The sequence below is a fragment of the Ptychodera flava genome, chromosome 6, assembly GCF_041260155.1.
Source record: "Ptychodera flava strain L36383 chromosome 6, AS_Pfla_20210202, whole genome shotgun sequence".
NCBI classification, from domain to species: Eukaryota; Metazoa; Hemichordata; class Enteropneusta; family Ptychoderidae; genus Ptychodera; species Ptychodera flava.
This window is the reverse complement of record NC_091933.1, coordinates 531623-551825: the sequence shown is the minus strand read 5'-3', so window position 1 is coordinate 551825 and position 20203 is coordinate 531623. Positions and strand designations below refer to the sequence as shown.

Genomic DNA, 20203 nt, shown 5'->3' with positions numbered 1-20203 from the left:
TGAAACAGGAAAATAAAATAGACACTCATGTAAAATGTCAAAGGACAATGCCTAACAGAAAAGTAATTGTCAAACATTCACATAATAAAAAATATAGATCAGCCTATTCAAGAAATAGAAATCTTACTCAAGTTACTGTCAAGTGACAAAAATGGCATAATATACACGTTTGCACCAAAAGTATTTAGTAGTACTACAAGATAACATACAAATGATACAGAATATACTTAAACTAACTAAATACCTTTTAGACACTTTCAGATTTTTATTTTTTTCTCAGTTGAACACGTCCCAAACCCCAATAAAGTATACATTTTCTGAAAGCCCTGATATAGACCTATCCGACCAAGTAAAGTACATGGTCTTTGTTTGCATAAGAGTCACGTGACAAGCGTTTTGCTGAACCTTCCAAAAACCGGTTTTTCCCGCCTTATGCAAACGCACTGCAAGATTTTCGGTTAGAATTTCTTCATTGACAAGCCTTGACAATATCCTTTAAAACCGTGTCTGCGATTTTTTCCCGGAGGCTCCATTCAAATTATATGGCGTGATAATTAAAATTCCTTGAAAAGCACCCTCATCTACACCTTTAAGAGCGCATTAAAAAAAAACAAAGGCATATAAAAAAAATCCCAGACACAGTTTTGAAGGATATTGTCAAGGCTTGTCAATGAAGAAATTCCAACCGATATCTTGCAGCGTGTTCGCATAAGGCGGGAAGAAGAACGGTTTTTGGAAGGTTCAGCTAAACGCTTGTCACGTGACTCTTATGCAAATAATGACCGTGTACTGTGCTTGGTCGGATAGCTCTATATCAGGGCTTTCAGAAAATGTATACTTTATTGGGGTTTGGGACGTGTTCAACTGAGAAAAAAATAAAATCTGAAAGTGTCTAAAAGGTATGTAGCTACCTTAAACTAACTAAATTGGAATGTCTATTGCCATGCGCATGACAATAGCCAAGGCGGCTGTTGTCATTGGCACGCTTAAATTTTTAGGAGACAGATTTTGTCAACTGATTGAATCAAACTGTTCCTAGTTTGTGTACAAATAGCTCTAAATAAATTTTACATGTTTTTACTGCAAGTGCAATTCACCTTGTGTTCAGAAAGTTGGCTGATGTTTGGGAAGTTGGTTGATGAAACAGGTGACCTGTTGGTTGGAAGTCCGTGAATAAAATACAAGCCCTGCGATATACAGTTACCTCTGTGGTACGCTGCAAGCTCAAGAAGGCATCATGACAAATTATACCATTTAAAATGAGCTTATAAGAAAGCAACGCAAACTTTATTACTTTTAACCCCAGAGCAATTTTGTTTCAGGGGCCTGGACTATAACTCAAGAATCTTCCATACATGTTTGCACCATGACCTATGACCATGTGACCGAGCCTGTTAGAGTTGTCAACAACTGTTTGATTGGGGCTTCTTTTTGATGTTAATGAAGTGCTACGATTTCAGCGTTTGCACTTTCCTGATGTTTTATTTTATGATTTGGTAAGAGACTGTTGGACAGCTTTATTTAGGAAAGTTAGAACAAAGGTTTAGTCTTTCATTCTGGAGGCACATGCTTAGTTACATGCAACACAAGTTATGCCAGGATGAAGCCATACTCTGGGAAGTGAATGCTCAAGCTTCAGGTTGGCAACGACAATAGAGACTAGTCCCAAAAACTTTGCAAATCGTCCTTTTTCCTGGATAAGATCAAATGCTCTTAAAGGTATGGGAGGCAAAGATTGCCGATGACAAACAGTGATGAGGACTCGGAGATGTCTGTTGCACGTTTTCATTAGACTTGCCGCAGGTCAGCAGTGTTTACTTCTGCCAAGCAACAGATTATGAATAGTTCAGATCATTGACCAATTTATCAGCAAAAAATATGAACCGTTGAGATAGTCAATTACATATGTCCGGATAAAATCTAAAACTTATCATTCCAAACTTTGGCGTAGCAAGAGCCAAGATGGCTATAGCCATGTGCATGTCAATAGCATTGGCGTAAATAAATTTAGAAGTCTGGAATGGCCTACTTTAACTAAAACCTGACAAGAGTAAGATTTTCAAAGGGTACAAATTTTTGTTAACCGGTTGTGAGAGATCTTTCTATAACAATATTATGCCATCTTTGTCACTTGACAGTAACTTGAGTAAGATTTCTATTTCTTGAATAGGATGATCATAACGAATCAAAAGTTACGTTTGTCTGCTTTCAAAGCAAGGGGAGAACCCTGGATGGGCCATTTTTTGAATTTGATGTAATTCAACCCTTAATGAGATGCAATGCCATTATCACTCCTGTGCTATATATCACTCAGTAGGCTTTCACTGTCTACCAGGGGGCTCCTTTCCTTTGCTTATGTGGAATCTACAATGTCATTGTCAGTATTGTTCTCATTCTTTCAACACAGCAAACTATGTGTAGACTTGGAAAATGAGCTTAAATCTAAATGCAGATGGTGATCCCAAGGTGGATGAAGATAAATCAGATGTCAAGCAGGTTATTGAGCAAGAATCAGAGGATGACAAAACTGTGACACAAAACACTGAAAAAGGTCAAGGAGATGATAAAGGTATAAAAGTTCCCAGAGATGAAGAAAAGACAGATAAACAAACTGAAAAAGATCAAGAAAAGAAAGGAGACAGCGCAACCAAGAAAAAAGAGGACACGAAATCGCAAAATGAAAAAGTTAAAGGCAGGGAAGATAAAGTGGAAAGTTGTACCAGTATGAAAAGCTTTGATAAAGACAAGGGAAGGGGAAAACAAGACTACAGAGAGAAGTTCAAAGCAAGTGGTGATAAGGGCTATTCCCAATCCAGATCAGATTCTGTTCATAACAGGAGGAGTGACAGGAGAGACTATAGAGACTTGAAAAGAGGAAAGGAGGGTGATCCAGGATACAAAAGTGAACATAACAAGAAAGAGGATTCCAGAAAATATGCTGGAAAAGATAGAGAAAAAGGGTACAGGTATTTATAATTTAAACCCCATTGATTTACAGTGTGTTATGAAACTGTATGAAAATAACTACAGTGTATTACTCAATTCCATTATTGTCTTATACTGTTAATATGACATACCCCTGTGCACAAATCTTTATTCTAGTAGACTCTGTTTTATCTCATTCTGCTGGTTGACATGAAGTTCTCATGCAAGCAAGAAAGATATTCCTGCCGTGAAATTATGTTGATAATAGTGATGGGATTTATTACCTTTTTACAAAGAAAACAGTGTGATACACCCGATGGTGTCATGACTATGAATATAGGTGCATCCTGCTGCTGCTGCTTTATGCATCAGCAATGTTGGAAGATAAGGATGTCATAATTCTTCTCAAACAGTAGAAAAAATCTGTTTTATACCAGTCTTCTTTTCTGCTGTATATTTTGGGAGTCCCACAGACTCAAGTTTGGGCTCTCAGCTCGGAATCTTTGCACCCAACATCTGATAGGATGTGTTAGGCATTCCATCTCAGCCTGTTGTCAGCCATTAGGGTGTGGGAATCTACAAATCTTTTTTGGTATTATTTAATTTTCATCGATATTGATATTCCAATATTGATATTTCTCAGCTGTCCATCATTGCATTCCTCAATGTTCAGGCCATACCCACCAAATGATAAGAGCCCTTGTATCAAGGTGAGATGTTTATAGTATTGTGTCACAGAGGCTCACCCACAGAAATAACATTAGAAAAGAATGGCATTGATTTGTTTTCCTAATGATCTTGCAACGATAATTCATAAATGTTAAATTGCCTTTGATTAAATTTACATACTTTCAAAAGAGTATTTGTCATAAAAATCTGCTACCCAGGTTATGATTTACCTTGATAATGACTCTTCAATCTTGACTTAGTAAATTTGAGAAGAAAGACAAGAGTAAAGATGAAGCAATGAAAGAAGAGATAAAAAGGAAAGAATTAGAGAAATTAGAACAGCAAAGACTTCAAGAGAAAAAGGCTGAAGAGGAAAAGAGAAGGAGAGAAGAAGAAGAAGAATTAAAGAGAGCAGAAGAAGAAAAGGTAAATATTCCGTTATTTCTGAACAACATGTTGATACTATTCAATCATTTTCCTGCCAAGTTCATATGTTATCATCAGGTCAAAGTGAGGCATAACAGGTCCCACATGTTGAACTAAAGTAAACCGTAATATTTGAAGGGTCTGAATGCCTAGATACTGTAAGTATGATTTTTGCCAACCAAACCTGCTGTAGCATACCAAGACATATGTAAAAATAAGTATAGCATCTTGTGCCTTTAGATTTGGTTTCTTGCTTTGCTTCCCAGCAATGCAGTCAACCAATCTTTGATGCCATGACTTGTGATTTACAACAAACACTTTTCTCAAGCCAGTGTGCCAAGATTATTATTAGCTCACATTTGGTATTTGTATACAGTAGGCAGAAAAACACAAATAACTTCTATAACCAACATAATTTGTAAACATAGACTTGGCCCTTTAAATCTGTACATACCAAAGAGAGCTTATATGGTGAGTCAGTCTCATTTGCATATCATTTGCATTTATGTATGTGCGGATATATGTCCGTCCACATCAAAAACTCCAAAACCGCAGCACCTACTATCTTAGTATTACATCTTTTCCTTGGTATAGTAGATTATATCTCTAATTTTGATGTACCAGGCTGCATGGTGTTGTATATATGTGTGTGTCCATTGCAACTGTTACCAACCTAAAATACTTCCCCTTGGTATGTGAAGGACCATGCATCAAAATGTGTTCAAATACACTTTACATGATGATTATTTCAAGCTAAGGCCCATAGAAACTATTAAATGTTGTATGTACATGTACACTCACTCTGGTGTGCCTCATTGAATCAAATGTGAGCCACGTGTCATTGATGCTATGTTTATCATTTTGCACAAAATGAACCCCCTTGAACGCCTTTCTATTAGAGATGAGTATAAACAATGACAGCTTAAGTCCTGCTTTTTCTTGTTGAGAAAAGTGCAAAATTTACTGTATGGTTGTCATAACTTATCGCACAGAGGCGGCTTGAAGAAGAAGCTGCAGCGAAAATGAAGGAAGAGGAAAAGGTAAGTGCTATGTACTTTCCATAGGTGGATTACTGGACAAGAAAAGAAATTAATCAAAGGGTTCAATGAAATGATTACCTGACCACATTTTAAACAGCTTCAGTTTTTAAAATATGCATGAAAATAATAGTTAAACTTAGAGCACTTTTGCCACTGATCCAGCTAAGCTTATGATGACATGGATTACAGAGGGTTGAATTGTTACATCTGTGTTCATATGCAATGAATGTAGTAATACAAATATTATTTACAATAAAATAAAATACAGCAATATAATACAGTAAACAATAACATGATAAATTTCAATGGTAAAACTATGTTAAGAAGTATTTCCTAAGATATGCATGATTCTTTCTTTGCATTTCAATTCAAACTTAACCCTTTTCCTGCCAGACAGTATCACTTCCCCATCAGCCAAGTCAGTAAAAAGCGGTATGGAGCCAAAACATTACGTATTTTCACCCACTTGGCTTGGGCTGTGATAGCATCTTTAGTCCAAAAAAATCAACTTTACAGTATCTATGTTTTCAATAGCCTTCAAATGTACAGTAGTATGTTAAAATACACCATATGGAATATGTTGTGTTTCATGAATTTTAACCATCTTGACCTGATGGTGAAATATGGACTTGACAGGAAAAGGGTTAAAACTGGAAGACTGCCTTTACTCTAGTCGATTAATATCTAAAAATGCCAAGAAGTATTTGTGCCCATGTACTGACAGGATTTTCTGTAGATTTGTAGGCTTAAGGTAGAATGTGCCTCAGGTACAGATTTTCTGACTTTCAAACTGTTACATTATTCTTTTGGCCTACCACTTCTAGGGGCTCATTTTGAAGTTGTCACCGGCTTAGGGAAAAGGTCATTTACAAATAGGTGGTACTGCAGATACCTCCTGCGATATACCTCTAGCCTAGAGGGACTAGTGGCAAAGTAGTTTGCAAATATTATTAAGACAAGCTCGCTTGCATGTGTAATGACACTGTGGAATACTGCCCTGTTCAGTAGAGTGTCAGTAAACTTTTTGTTTTGAAGGCTTTGTATTTTTGCCAACAGTCATTGTTTAGTTTGGCATCTGCCCTCAGTGCAGTCATCAGCGCAACCATGGAAATTCTGTATACCATAATAGTAAACCAGCCATTGTGTATTGTATCATACATGAATTATCTTGATCATATTTTAGTAGAGCTGTTTTCAATTAATGTTTTGCAGCATTAATCCTCAAATGAGCAATTTTCAGCGAAATAGGAAGAGATTGGCCGATACCAGCAAATAACGCCTCAACGACAATTCAATTTTTCCTCTTTGACAGGCAGTGTATGTCGCGTCTGCTAGCTATTTATAGTCAGTCATTCTTACGAGACTGCCCATACACATATACATACTGATGTAAAACTCTCATAAGACTAGGGTGTTTATGAAACAGCACTAGCTGCAATGGATGCAGATGTACAGCACTAACACAGGGCTAGTGTATGTCATAGGACACACATTTTTATGCTTTTTCGTTTCATCGGCACAACCATTATGCAGGCATAAGTTTATTCCTGTCCTTATAGTTGTAAGTCGCGATGATCAGTCAATGACTGGGTAGCATTAAATTTCTTCAAAAATGTAAATATTTGCTAAGATTTGTCAGCGTGAATGTCAATTACAACACAATGTCATAATCCAGATATCAACTGAAAAAAATATTACCATAAATACTGTATAGTAGAGTTGATCAGGCAGTTTACTCCAGGATTGCTGGGTCATGAGTAGTAATGGGGATTGGTTGAGGTGTGAATGTTTCATCTCCAGTCCACGGTAATGAGTTTGTCATGAATATTCTTGGCACCTGAGCTGTGTTAATCCTCGTGGAAAACAAGGCAGAGGTATAATGCGGGAGGTATCCGCAGTACCACCTATTTAAAAATTACCTCTTCCCTTAGTTTTGTGAAAATCAGGAATTTTCCTTTCCATAGAGATAAGGGATGGATTGTAACTATTTTTAATTTCACACTTTGGTTAATATTAGGTAATTTTTCCGTTAGTACCAACATTTGCACTGTGACTACCAATTTTTATTCTTGATTTTGAAAGAGAATGGTTTAAAGTTGCTTGATGAAAATTTAAGCAAAAGTCTCTCATATTTGAGGCTTGACCTACCTTAAGTATGGTACTGTGTTCCTAAATAAAAAACCTGAAGTTTATGTTTCAGTTCTATTCTGCTCTTCCACTTTTGTACAGAAACAAGCCAAGGAAATTGAATCTGAAACAAGGGAGAGAATTTCATTGAAGGCAGTACTCCGGGCCAGAAACTTAAATGCTGCACGTAAGTCTCTTAAAGCTTTACAGTTTTCCTAGGTCTGTGTTAAATGGCAAGAGATGTACATCCAGTGAGTAAAATCTCTTGTGACACCTGGCATCCATCGTTTGTCAACTTTTCTGAGAGTTGGAACTTGTTTTCATAAACCACCACAGTGTTCTGTGCATCTTGGAAAAATACAGGGGTGGCTAATTAATATAAGAATGTATAATTTGTATGTTCCTTTGTCGTAAAAATGTATTCTTTTGTGCAATTATTAATCTGTGAATGAAACGCTAGAAAAACAGAGGAATTGCTGACACCTCAGAATCCCCCCTGCAGTGAACATAGTGTTTCACAAACAATCAAGCATCTAAAACCAGCTCTTCTGTTAAAAGATGTGTTTTGATGTGGTTGTTTGTTGATTTGGCTAATGGGCATAATCCTGACTTTTCTCCGTATGACAGAGAGCATTAACAGTTACATATTACATCAAAATTTTCAAAAATTAGCATGCATAATGAGTGTTTTTCTCGGAATGCCCCCTTTGCAATCACTCCTATTTACCTTGATGTGTGTTAACTGAGGGAGCGGGACAGAGAGATGAGTTTTAGATTTGGAGATGATTTTGTTGATTGGAGCTTCATTTTGGAAGACGGTGATGGTACTCAGGCAGACAAAGAGGAAATTTGATGTACCGGTAACACTAGTTCAGCAAAACAAACTTGGCTCTTGTTGGATTTCCAAAGAATAAAATGGCATTTGAAAAATTTGCAAGGTTGACAAATCCAAAATGTTGGATCCAGCAATAAAATATATTCAAATGGAGAAAGTGATAGTGTAGCAAACATGATTGCCAATTTCTTTGAATACTAAACAATAGATTGGAACATACTTAGCACATCTGAATAATTGCCAAAGCAGAAAAAAAGCATTTACATTAGTGCCAATTCCATAGATTGTAGAATGGTTCAAAATAGACTCCATTACAAAAAAGCTATCATAAGAATTAAATGATATCATGTATTGGTTTTTGTGAAAATAACTACAAAAGAATTCAATTTAACTCTTCAAATATATCTTAAGTTAAATATAATGATGTAGAAATTTCAATATTTTTTCCATACAAAATTGATAAAAAAAACCTGATTGCGTCATCAATTCAATGGCGTAGTGGATTTATTGCTTCTGATAATCTGACGATTATCACTTGCTCTCTTGAAATATAAGCTAGCGAGTGCAGATGCATTCATCTACTAGTGATCCCACAGAATATAGTTTTGGAAGTGTGCACCTTGCTTCCTGTGGACTCCATGCAGTAATATCAATCAGAAGGATATATAATAAACATTCAAAATATGTCAATGGAACATGTTATGAAACATTGATTGTGAGGGTCATGCCAAGAAACTTCTGTTTTCTTCTTGACTTTGCAGTTTCTATGCATATTTGCAAAGTACAAAGTAAGATATTAATCCTCGGCATTATTAAAACAACATGTTTGAAAACCTTACTAAATAACAATGCCCTTGTAATAATACTTATGATTCTGACATTTTCACAGTTGAACGACCCGAGGAAACCTTCTACAGTAAACTTGATTCAAGTTTAAAGAAGAACACAGCTTTCATAAAAAAACTGGTAAGTATCAAGGGTATATTGTTTACTCCAATTGAAATATGCTTTGTAATGCTGTCTGTTGAACAGTGCATCTGCATGTTCACTTTTGAAGATTTCAAAGATTTGTGTTTTGCAATGTACCGTATTCCTCCGATTCTAAAACCCCGCCCGATTATAACGCCCCCAGGATTATTTTATTGATTCGTAATTGGCTGTTAGTTCGTTTATAACGCCCCCCAGGGGGGTACACCCAAATTCTGACTGGAACAATAGAGCCATTGTCATGTAATGAGACAAGGATATCCGAGACACCTACGTTGCTTATCAAAGTCACAAACAAGTGCCAAAGGGAAGTATCAAACCTCAAAACAAGCACACTATTTTTTGGTGTTGGAACATTTCAATCGGGAACGGTTCTATCGTTCCTAGCGATAAAATTCCACTTGGATTTCGCTATGTAAATGAACATTATAAGAGTTGGATTTTTGAGCGTCTCGATCTAGTAAAATGCCGTCTTTTCGTCACTGTCATTTTGCTACCGTCAAAATAAGCAGATTTTTTAAACATCTTGATCAAGTACGAATCGAATATTTCGATGCCATTTGGCTACCATAACATGAACATTACGATAGTCGAGTTTTTGAACGTGTTGATCAAGTACGATTCGCTCATTTCGTGGTGGTGAAAAAATCGTTCCTTTCCACCGGTATCGCGAATGCGCTCGACAGAACTGAAGACATCATGATTTCCGAGGAGATTCTGGTCCCGGGATTCCGGTACTCGATGACGACTTATCAAATGAAGCCGTAGGACTCGTGTTTGATGACAAGGGGGAAGATGACGATATAGACTTCGACGGGTTTGACTTCGATGAAGAGGGCAATTGTATCGACAAACGCGACATCCGAAGTTTCTTCGGCGCATGAACTGAAAATTCTTTGAATTTCTTTCGTTAATAGTCCCGGCAATGAGTAGGCGATAGTGTAACAGATTTTCAAGATTATGCATGCTTTCGAAGTCTTGCGAGGGAAAAATACCCAACTTCATAAACGGCCCTATACACTTACAGTTAGAACACAGTCTCTTGGTGGGCTATTCAGCTCTTGGACTATTCACCTCATAGACGAGTGTGGTTGTTTCTCACTTCTGTACACTCGTCTATGGGGCGAATAGTCCCAGAGCTGAATAGCCCACCAAGGGACTGTGAGTTAGAACAAAAAACGTGCATGTTTGTACCATATTCCGAACAGTTGATCATAGATGACTGAATTCCACATCAAGAGACATTTCGTTCATCGATACAAATAATAAAAAAATTCAAAGATTTATTGCCAAAAATTCAATTCATCAAATCGTAAGCAGATTGGCGAAGCAATCTTTCGTCTCGGCCATGGCCAGCCGATGTTTCAACACTTTATCAGTTCGAGCCTAGCGCCTGCCTGTTCATAAGATCACATTTCGTTTCGAGATACGGTTAGACTTTTTGAAACGTAGGAGCAAAACAATAAACTCACAACGTGTAATTGATCGTTTACGCTAATTGAAAATTGTAAATAGAAAACATCGGACGGACACCATCACATGCATGTGCTGAACAGAACTTTACCCTGACCTCATGCACTAACACCTTTGACCTATTGCGTGAATTGACCAATCACAGCCAGCGGAACTTTAGGGACTTTCCCTTTACTCCTTGTCTGACCTTTGCAGCCATGCTACATGTGCTATGGGGAGCTAGCTGCTGCTGGGGAGCGCAACGAAGTATCGTGGTGATTATCTATACACGAAATACGAACATTTATTGGTATCGTATTGTTTGGCAAAAGAGGGTATGGCAAATACGCTAAATTTCAAAACTTGTAGATCTCCATTAATTTATACTGTACAGTTTTGACTGCCAGTATCGACGCAGCATGGCCATGAGTCGATATCACAAAGTATGAGTTGTCTGCAGCGCTCGCGTGAATAAAAAAAAACATTGGCATAAAATTTGCATAACATTGCATTAATTAGCATAAATTAACTACGACGTTCGATTTCGCGGTGACATCCGTTTATACAGCCCCCCACATCTTTTCCGTCACCTTTGGTTCTGAAAAGGGGGTTTTAGAATCGGAGGAATACGGTATGTATATGTATATGAAGTTTCACAGGCTGCCAGAGGCCTGTCCAGTTAATCACGGTCTATGCTCAGCCTGGCATTTAAAACTAGGAGAAACACTTTTTTGACCTTGTGTGGCATGAAAATAACCATGACATGGCCCATTTGATGTCTAGGTCACCAATGTAAGACCTGTAAATGATGAGGCTATTTTGAAAATTTTGTAACATATTCACTCTGACAATAACACAGGGGAGGTTGATGTGCTACGCTAATGTCCTTGTGCATCGTTTGCATCTCATGGTCTGTTCACCCATTTCAGATGTGTAATTCTATCACTAGAGTCCATCTTTCTTTACCAGTGGCAAGTATTGTTCTATTTGGATGAGGTGTTGTGTTCTCACTGTGCATGCAGGAGAGAAATGACAGATCTGTACAATCAGTTTTAGATCAAACCACACTCCCTCCAGGACTATGGTCAAACATTTGCCTTTTTGTCCAATACCAGACCATAAATTTGTTGTCCTGATATGAAGTTCATGCATATTCAATAACATCTAGGATCTTTAACTCTTTGGTATATTTGATTTGATTAACTTGAGCACTGATATGTTCATTGTTGTCAGTGTAGTAATATCCTAGGGTCATTGCAACAAATATCTGCTTTTTCTTGTAGAGGACAATGTCAGAACAACAGAAAGATAGCTTGTCTTCTGATTTCAACGCATTGAATCTCACAAAATACATTGGAGAAGCAGTAAGTTGGTTACAATTTATTTAAGAGCGAAAGTTTATTTGTCTCCTAAAATGAACTATGTGTATGTACAGTTCAAAGCAGAACTAACGCACCAAAAGGCTCGCCTCGGACTCGCCAGAGGCGCGCCTTGGGCGCGCCTCGGGCGTGCCTCAGGCGAGCCTGAGAAGTGGTTTCCCCTTGGAGACCTGCTGTACTCGTATGCAAATTTATTCACGTGCATGACAAAGGGCAGAATTATTGACAATCAGTACTTGAACAATAGGCCCGTCAAAACGATCTTGCTAACCTTTACATACAATGTTGCAACTCTCAGAAACTATTGCTACATGTAAAACCATCTGGAAGGAAAATTGCTACACTTGATAGGATCTATATTCATCTGGTGCATATCAGGCTGCTATTGCACCCTACGTTATTTTACTATTTACACTTCTAGGATTCGTAATTAATAAAGATGTTTCTGTTATGAACTTCTTGCCTTGCTTTTATTTAGGATACGTATTCACTAACAAATGCTCCCGTTTTGTACTTACAACTGCCGAAAATCATATTAATGCTTGTTTCTGATGATGTTTCACATGATATGTATGTGTTTCACTACCCAATCAACGTCCTTCTCTACTCCCCGTTTCGAAGAAATTACGGCCAAGAAACAAAATAATTCGTCCATTTCTAAAATGTTGTACATTTGTCAGAACTGTTTCCACTCCAAAAGTCACATATATTGCGGCCAAAAATTATGTCTTTTGCCAGTGTGTTTCACGTCTGTCCATCCATACCTGATGATGTCAGACATTCAAAACTGTTCCCCATTTCAACTTATATTACGACAGAAAGCCAAAAAATTACGCCCGCTTCTGTTAACATTTTACATGTGGGTCGATACCCCTCAACAAATTCCAACATTCAAAATTGTTCCCGATCCGAATGAAATTGGGGCCAAAAAAAAAAACTTAACTCAAAAAGCTTTCAAAATTCCCGGTTCGTTTCTGATAGTATTCTGTGCATGTGAGTTGATACCTGATAAAGTCTGATATTCATAATAAATTGTTCCCGCTCCTAAGTAACTGGAGACGGAAAAAACGTCTTTTTCTGATGGTATTTTACATGTAATTCAAACCCCGTGATAGAGAGGGCCCGTAGTCAAACTCGGTTATGCTTATTCCTGAAGTCTGTGGTATTAAATATGAACCGTTCTCCAACTTTGAAAGTTATTACACTGCATAAAGATTACGTCCAAGTACGTCACCACAGATTTCTCATGTCGTTAATGTTTTGAAAATGGTTGCGATATCTTACAATTATCCAGCTCAGAACTGTTGCCGCCCCACATGTATTGCGGCCAAAAACTATGGCGTTACGTCTTTTACCAGTATTGTTTAAAGCGCAGTGGTCGTCGCGCTGCGCGTGCGTGATTTTTTTGTTGATAAACATTAATTTTTGTAAACATAAGTCTTCTCAACTTCAATAGGAGTGAGATGGGAGCAGTCCCCCACTTTGTTAAGGCCATTGTAAGACTCAACATCATGCAATAGTAAAATATTAAGATCGGAAACGAACTTCCGTGGTGTATTTCTATCTATAAACTCGTGTAGAGCTACAAACATTGGGACACTACACTCAGCACATTATGTCGCTGAGTTTACTGCACGCAGACACAGTGAACAAAAAGCTTTGATCGCGCACGATCACGCTGGTTGTACACAATGCTATGTACAGTACAGTGAAAATACATAACTAAAATGATCAACATTGCCTATATATGTAAACCAGCAACAAGCACAATGCCTAACACAAAAATTACACTCAAGACCATGATCGGCAAGCCACAGCAGGACACGTGAGATGTTGTTGGGAGACGGTCACCGCGTTGACGTACACGGATATAGAGAATCTGGTCCCACAACGTACCGGCCCGCTACGACTTGGCCCACAACCAACTGTTGATCACCATGTCTTACTTCTCCTAGTATTACATGGTAAGAAATAGTAAAATGACAGAAAACAATAAACAAAACGAGCGGGTATTCGCGGCATTTGGCAGGGAAATTGCACGGCTACACCGTGCATAGACGTATCGAGAGATCCTGTGCCCCGGTCCTGTGCACGGTCATGGCAGTGATCCGACCGCTAGCTGGTGTAGGCCTAGCCCTGCGTACGATGCTGTGTGTTCCGCTACAGCTAATAGCCCCGCTCACCACAGCCCTGCAAAGACCCGTACGTAGAGTTGGTGACTTCAAATCCATTTTTGGACTTGACGTAAAAAGCCAAATTACTGCCGAAATTCAGCGTTCTTGGGCCCAAGTCGTATCCCTGCCTACCTCAGCTACTCGATCGCTTCCAAAAATGCCAGTCTTTTATTCTTTTTTCGTAAATAACCGTCGATGTCGGCAACTCTCTCGCTAGCCCTGCGTACGTACGCAGTGTACGCTGTGTGTTAATAGGAACGCACACAGGGAATGCACAGCGTACACTGCGTACGTACGCAGGGTGAGCGGGGCTATTAGCTGTAGCGGAACACTCAGCATCGTACGCAGGGCTAGTGTAGGCCTACCGGTGCTGGGCAAACTTCGTTGTTGTACCCTCCTGATTGCCGGGTAGGTCTGAATCCTCTTTCAAGTGACATAACCCCCACATAACAAGAAGACTTATGAAAGGTCCTTCGCTTGACTTGATACCTTTACTCGGAATTCTCGTTTGCACCCCCAAACGGGGTAAACTTTGTAGTTGAGTTTGATTCTCCACAGCAGAGTGTAGCGCTTCATATACCCGGTTTGACACGGACGTTCATACAGACCACGGAACGGAACAGATGCAGAGATGCTTCTTGCTGCAGCGGGCATTGCTCTGCGAACTGTAGATTTCTGTAGTTTGGGTTGTTGTCTTTGTACTCCTGTTGGGCCTCTTGAAATGAAGGCTCTCGTCCTTGCTAGCGATGTTGAACACTAGAGCCCGGTCGTTGATAGTCTGTTGGCGTATACATGCGTACGTCTAGCTCTATGGCTCGAGCGATAACAGTAGGAGCCCCATTCAACTGATTCAAGAAAATCATGAGCAAATGTGATCTCAATCCAGCATGCAATCATTGTTCAATATTCAGCAGATATTTTAACTTAGATTAATTGACCTTTTATTGCGTGTTACATTTGGATAGTTGGTATGCTTGTGACAGATCAGCCGCCATTTTAACAAGCGGCAATATCGCAAACATTACAATCAACCCGTAACATGTGCGGCGTTCTTGGATTTGTTTACAACAGAGGGGGACCCCCTCAGGAGGATGCGCAGCGCGACGACCACTGCGCTTTAACATAACTGCCCATACCCGATGAAAGTCTGACTTTCAAAACTGTCCCCATGCCAAATTATTACAACCGAAAACCAAAAACGTAAGTCCGCTTCTGTCAATATTTTACAAGTGAGTCGATATCCCACATTCAAAATAACTGCTCCGAATAGCAATTTGGGCCGAACATAAAAAACCTCCGTCTTTTTCTAGTAACGTAATGATTCCCACGTGGAAATAACTGGTGCAAAAAAACCCACAAAAAACAGGCATCTTTTTCTGTCAAACTCAGTGAAGTCCGAAGTATCAGAACTTAATGAATTTCACGCGACTGATCAATCTTGTGATTAGCAGCTACATGATGTTAAAGGTCATAGGTGACATATTGCAAATCATTCCTCTATGTCGAATTGTGAAACAGCGAAAGTCTGCCTTCGAGGAATCATGCTCCCTTTTCTCGGAAAACGGCCAGTTTCCATAGCAACAATGCAAATTTTAGACTTGACCGTCGAGAATAACTCGGAGCTGCGGAGCTGGACGGAGGTCTGAATTTTTCGTGTACAAAATGACGGAGGCACTGCTAAAGTTTCTTGTTACACGTTGAATAATAGAACACGGGCTAAAATGCTCACTGGAGTGGAGAATGAAGTTTTTGTTACTCTCCGGCCCTCTCTTGCACTGGCGATGACAAAATTACGCCGAGTCAATAAGCCTTAGACGGTGTAGACTAGTGTATTAGATGTCATCTGGTGCAATAAAACTAGGAACATCACAGTCCCAATATACATGGGAAACCGCTGGGAATATCCATATATCGACAATTGATCAGCGGACAGCAGTACTGCTCTGTCCATGATCATCTTTTAGTTTGTTTATCAAAACCGCGGGGTGTGTCATAAAGCATAGGCCATTCATTTTGCATGACCGATGGTGATAACCCAAATAAAGGATTAACTTTTTATGAATAAGTTATATTGCTTTAAGCTATGTGTATCACCAAGTCTTTGTTGAATTGCTCAGTAAATTTCATTGATTTCCTATTTTCCTGAAGTTTTGATGACCGTTTTGCACGAATGACTAACTTGCACTTTTTCCAACTTGAACCCGCCCAGAAGCAACTCGCCGGATCGCCCTATTCCCACTGGGCCAAAACCAACTCGCCCGTTGTTTGAGATGTACACGTACGTACCGCGTACATCGCGTTGTAAATTTTATATGCATCTTCCATTGTCGATTTAGTCTGTCGATTAAGGGACCGAGCACAATTAACGGCAGGGGGGGGGGCCGGAAGAGAAAATGGGGGGGGGGGGGCCACGAAAAAAAAAATGAGTGTTCTTGGGGTGGGCCATGAAAATTTCAGGGAAAGTAAGGGGTGGGCCACCAAAATTTTTACACCATGACAGACAGAGAATATTTTTCAGCATTTTTGTTCCTTGTTGAAGCTGGAGTTCCTTGTTAAACTTCTTGTAGCATGATGAAATACCAAGTCTTAAACCTCACAATGCAGTTGTTATGTGTAAAATGAGCAATATTATTATTGAAAATTGACTTAATTTGTCAACAGTAATAATGGTTGGTAACGATACAGAGGCTCGGTTGAAACTGGTTATTTCATCATGCTATAGGAATCCCTTATGTAGAACAGGAATGCCTGTCAGTACCATGTGAAATTAGCATTCACATGGCTAGTTGGCATGGCTTAATGCATGTGCATAGGGAATAGGCAGTCAGGCAGTCCACATTCATTTCAGAAGCACGTAGGTAACATGTGTATAGGCCGAAATATTTAAATGAGCTAGCCATTCACATACATGTGAACGAATGGTTATTCTGAATCCACTCACACGAATGGTTATTTTGAATGCACATATGAATGACAGGGTCATCCTGGCAGAAAAAGAGCACCATGAAAAGTACTGATTTGACACCCGATTTTACTTATTTTGATGTTGCCGTTATGAATTTGGTAAACATTGTTACATTTGCATGTTTGCAAGGTGTAAAAGCAAACATCAAATAAGTGAAATCAAATTCCAGTAAAATCAAGTACTTTTTAACACAGCCTCTTTCGGTGAATTATATGATACAATTGGTTGGAGATGTAATTTAACCATATTTGGCCTAAAACTAAGACAGGCCAAACAGAGTTAAAAGCAACTCTGACTCACCTGAACACAGCAAACACAAGCAGACTCACCTTTCCAAACGTTCAAAATAAAAAGCACAAAACATATCTGTAAGTCTGATGACCAATTTAATAAATTTTTGGCTTCAACAAATTTCATAGACACAGTGAAAAGTGATTTAGTCCAAGATTAGTTTTTAAAAGAGTTCATTTAACTCTGGCCAAGTCTTGTCTTTTATGTCCTATTTTTTTTGAAATTTGACATTGAGACTTCTTTACGTAAGTCATGATTATTCTTGCCAAATTTCTCTTGGGCCTTGGCTGACATGCACACTGAAATGAAACAGAAAGACGAGAATGAACTTAGCAACATTTATTAAGACGACAACTTTACAATAAAGTTTCAGAACATGTGTGTGATTTGTTACATACACATAGAGGAATTTTTTACATACATCTTTGCGAGTGCAAAATTAATACATTGAAAGTGTAACATATATGTCTATAAATGTATTGGGTTTGTGTATGTTGTATTGACTTGACTAGTTGCCACAGCCACTATACCGATTAATTTATGTACATCTTTACAAAGTGAGGGCATCACAATTCATAATTTGAATCAATACAAGAAAGTATGTTTATACATGAGGCAAACAAATTATTGAACTCATTAAAAATTACAGCTGCTGTCCCTTGAAAATTAAGACGTTTCACATTTCTAAATATTTTTTCTGTCTTTCAATACAAGGCTTCTTACCTGGCAATATCATGTTAACAATGGATTTTAAAACTAACCATGTGGATGATGTATAAAAGAAGTAAAAAATGCAAGTAAGACCGGGTGGTACAAACAATCATAAGTTTACATAGCCATGTTCATCCTACGATCTACCGGTAGTTTTGTTTTTTTTAAATATTTTCATTTCGCCTATTTTTTTATAGCAGTGTTTTTGCACTGAGTGATCATGGACGCAAACTAAGCTTAGGCGTTGTTCAAGCCCAGCTTTGTTTTGCGTTAATGGCCACACTGTACACCTCCCTCCGCCCTGTCCAGGTATACAGATACGTACTTTCTTTTCACCCCTAAAGCTCAGGTTAAAAATGTCGGGCCATATACAAATCAAGCTTCCCAGGAAAACATCAGTGTGCAGAGAAAAGCCTCTCTATAAGGCATACTAATTTCGTAATTGTCCTTTATAAATATGCATTTCAACTTACCGGATGAATGGAAAATTATCGTCCACGACGACTTGCTATCTCGGTCACTGCATCCAACACTGTCGCGGGGAAATACACTTTACCTTCATGCCAACTGAAACATTACCACTTAGACCTAAGTCACTTGCTGTTTTGACTAAAAATGTGTCGTCACTGGGGGAAGAAATGACTGAGAAATCAGCCATAATTCGTAGGATTCAGCTGGTCCATTACTTCAAAACTAAATCTGCGCAATCTCATTTGAGAGATGCAATGTGATATCCGATAACGATCGTGTGGGAACACAAAGCATTGGTCAAATTCGAAAGGTCAAGGGTCGTGATCGTCGCAAAATTTTGACATTTCAAGTACGCGTAAACTGTTCTTTTAGATTTTTCTAATAAGCAAAAATTGACTTCATATGAAGAGATCCGTTAAAATACGGACGTCCAACACACTAAGTGAACCCTGTTGCAATTCTGATCAGCCTTGTTAAATTCCAGCTTACTCATTTACGGGACCCTTACGTCCATACCCTGTTGCGTCCCGTCCACTCTTCCAACACAACTCTTTCCAAAGTCACGACATCATACATCGTCAGAAGCGTTAGTCCATCCGGCTCGACTTTTGAACGGTTTGGGGATGAACAGTACCTGTACTGCGTTTCCATTAAGTTTTATGTAAGTTGTAATCGCGAAAGTTTTACAATGGCAGATGCAGAACCGTCGCAAGTGTGTTCGTCGTTGTGTGATGATCTGACGTACACGTACATGACTTCATAGCCAGTTGCTGACGGACGTACGCGAAAACGTGGACCGTATGAGAAAAAATAAATGACAGATCCAACCATATTACGTCTGGAAATGTGAGTACCTTTCAATAGAATGTAGGTTCCGATCATATGGAATATTTAGCGGTGAACATGTGTTTATTATTGCACATTTTGAAATAAAATAAACGATGTTTAAAATTTGATCTGTGCTGATTTAATTTAGAGGCTGCTCACAGACGTTTGCAGCCATCTGCATGACTTCCCTCTTGTCATATTCATTGGTTTATACTGAAAATCCCCAGTCTCGTTTTTTTGAATGGAAATGAATGAAACCAATGCTAATTATATTTAAGGGATAGATTGTAACTTCATAATTTTGGCAGAAATTGTGTTCTTCGTACATCGACTACAGGTTTTTCTCTCTTTTCAAAATCATGTTAGCCAATATTGCTAATGTTATTCTATTTTCTAAAACACGTTCAAATATCCAGTCTTCACGACCTGTATTATGTACAGTCAGCATTGTTATTGTTGGTAAACACATTTTGGTCTGGACTAAACTTCAATTGAACACAATAACAGTGAACTTTTATAATATACATGCACACAAAGTGTATGTTGGTTGTATTGATAATATCAACGAGCTAATTCAACTTAAATTTGTGAACCAATGAAGTAAGTGCAGTTGATACATAACAAAAATATTAACAAAATCAAAAACTTACAGCTTTATACTGTCACTTTAAAATGGCAAACCGTTGCTTCTGTAGCCACTAAATATTTAAGTCTGAGAACAATTTAACTGGTAAATGTGACCCATGTGCCATTTCTATAGTGCAAACATGCGTAATTTCACCTGAAAAACTTAACCCAAGTAAAATCAACTCTACACATGAGTGCCGCCTAATTTATTTAAATTAAATAGACAATAGGGATGTGAAAACATGAGAATTGACAACAAGTCAGTCTTGGAGTTTATTAATGCATGTCTAAATTTT

At 38.4% G+C, this 20203-nt stretch overlaps 1 protein-coding gene across 3 annotated transcripts in view; it reads left to right on the top strand.

The window, feature by feature from the left end:
* Positions 1 to 20203, top strand: part of LOC139134528 (regulator of nonsense transcripts 2-like) — a 105619-nt gene that overhangs the window by 2331 nt on the left and 83085 nt on the right. The window contains exons 2-8 of one of the 3 annotated variants that reach the window (XM_070701389.1): positions 1323 to 1496; positions 2408 to 2966; positions 3855 to 4020; positions 5013 to 5060; positions 7290 to 7374; positions 8912 to 8988; positions 11745 to 11825. In XM_070701389.1, the coding sequence (XP_070557490.1) occupies positions 2431 to 2966; positions 3855 to 4020; positions 5013 to 5060; positions 7290 to 7374; positions 8912 to 8988; positions 11745 to 11825 (993 nt within the window). In that variant the 5' untranslated portion in view covers positions 1323 to 1496; positions 2408 to 2430. The remainder of the gene's footprint in view (positions 1 to 1322; positions 1497 to 2407; positions 2967 to 3854; positions 4021 to 5012; positions 5061 to 7289; positions 7375 to 8911; positions 8989 to 11744; positions 11826 to 20203) is intronic. The other 2 variants (XM_070701390.1, XM_070701388.1) reach the window with 2 other exon arrangements.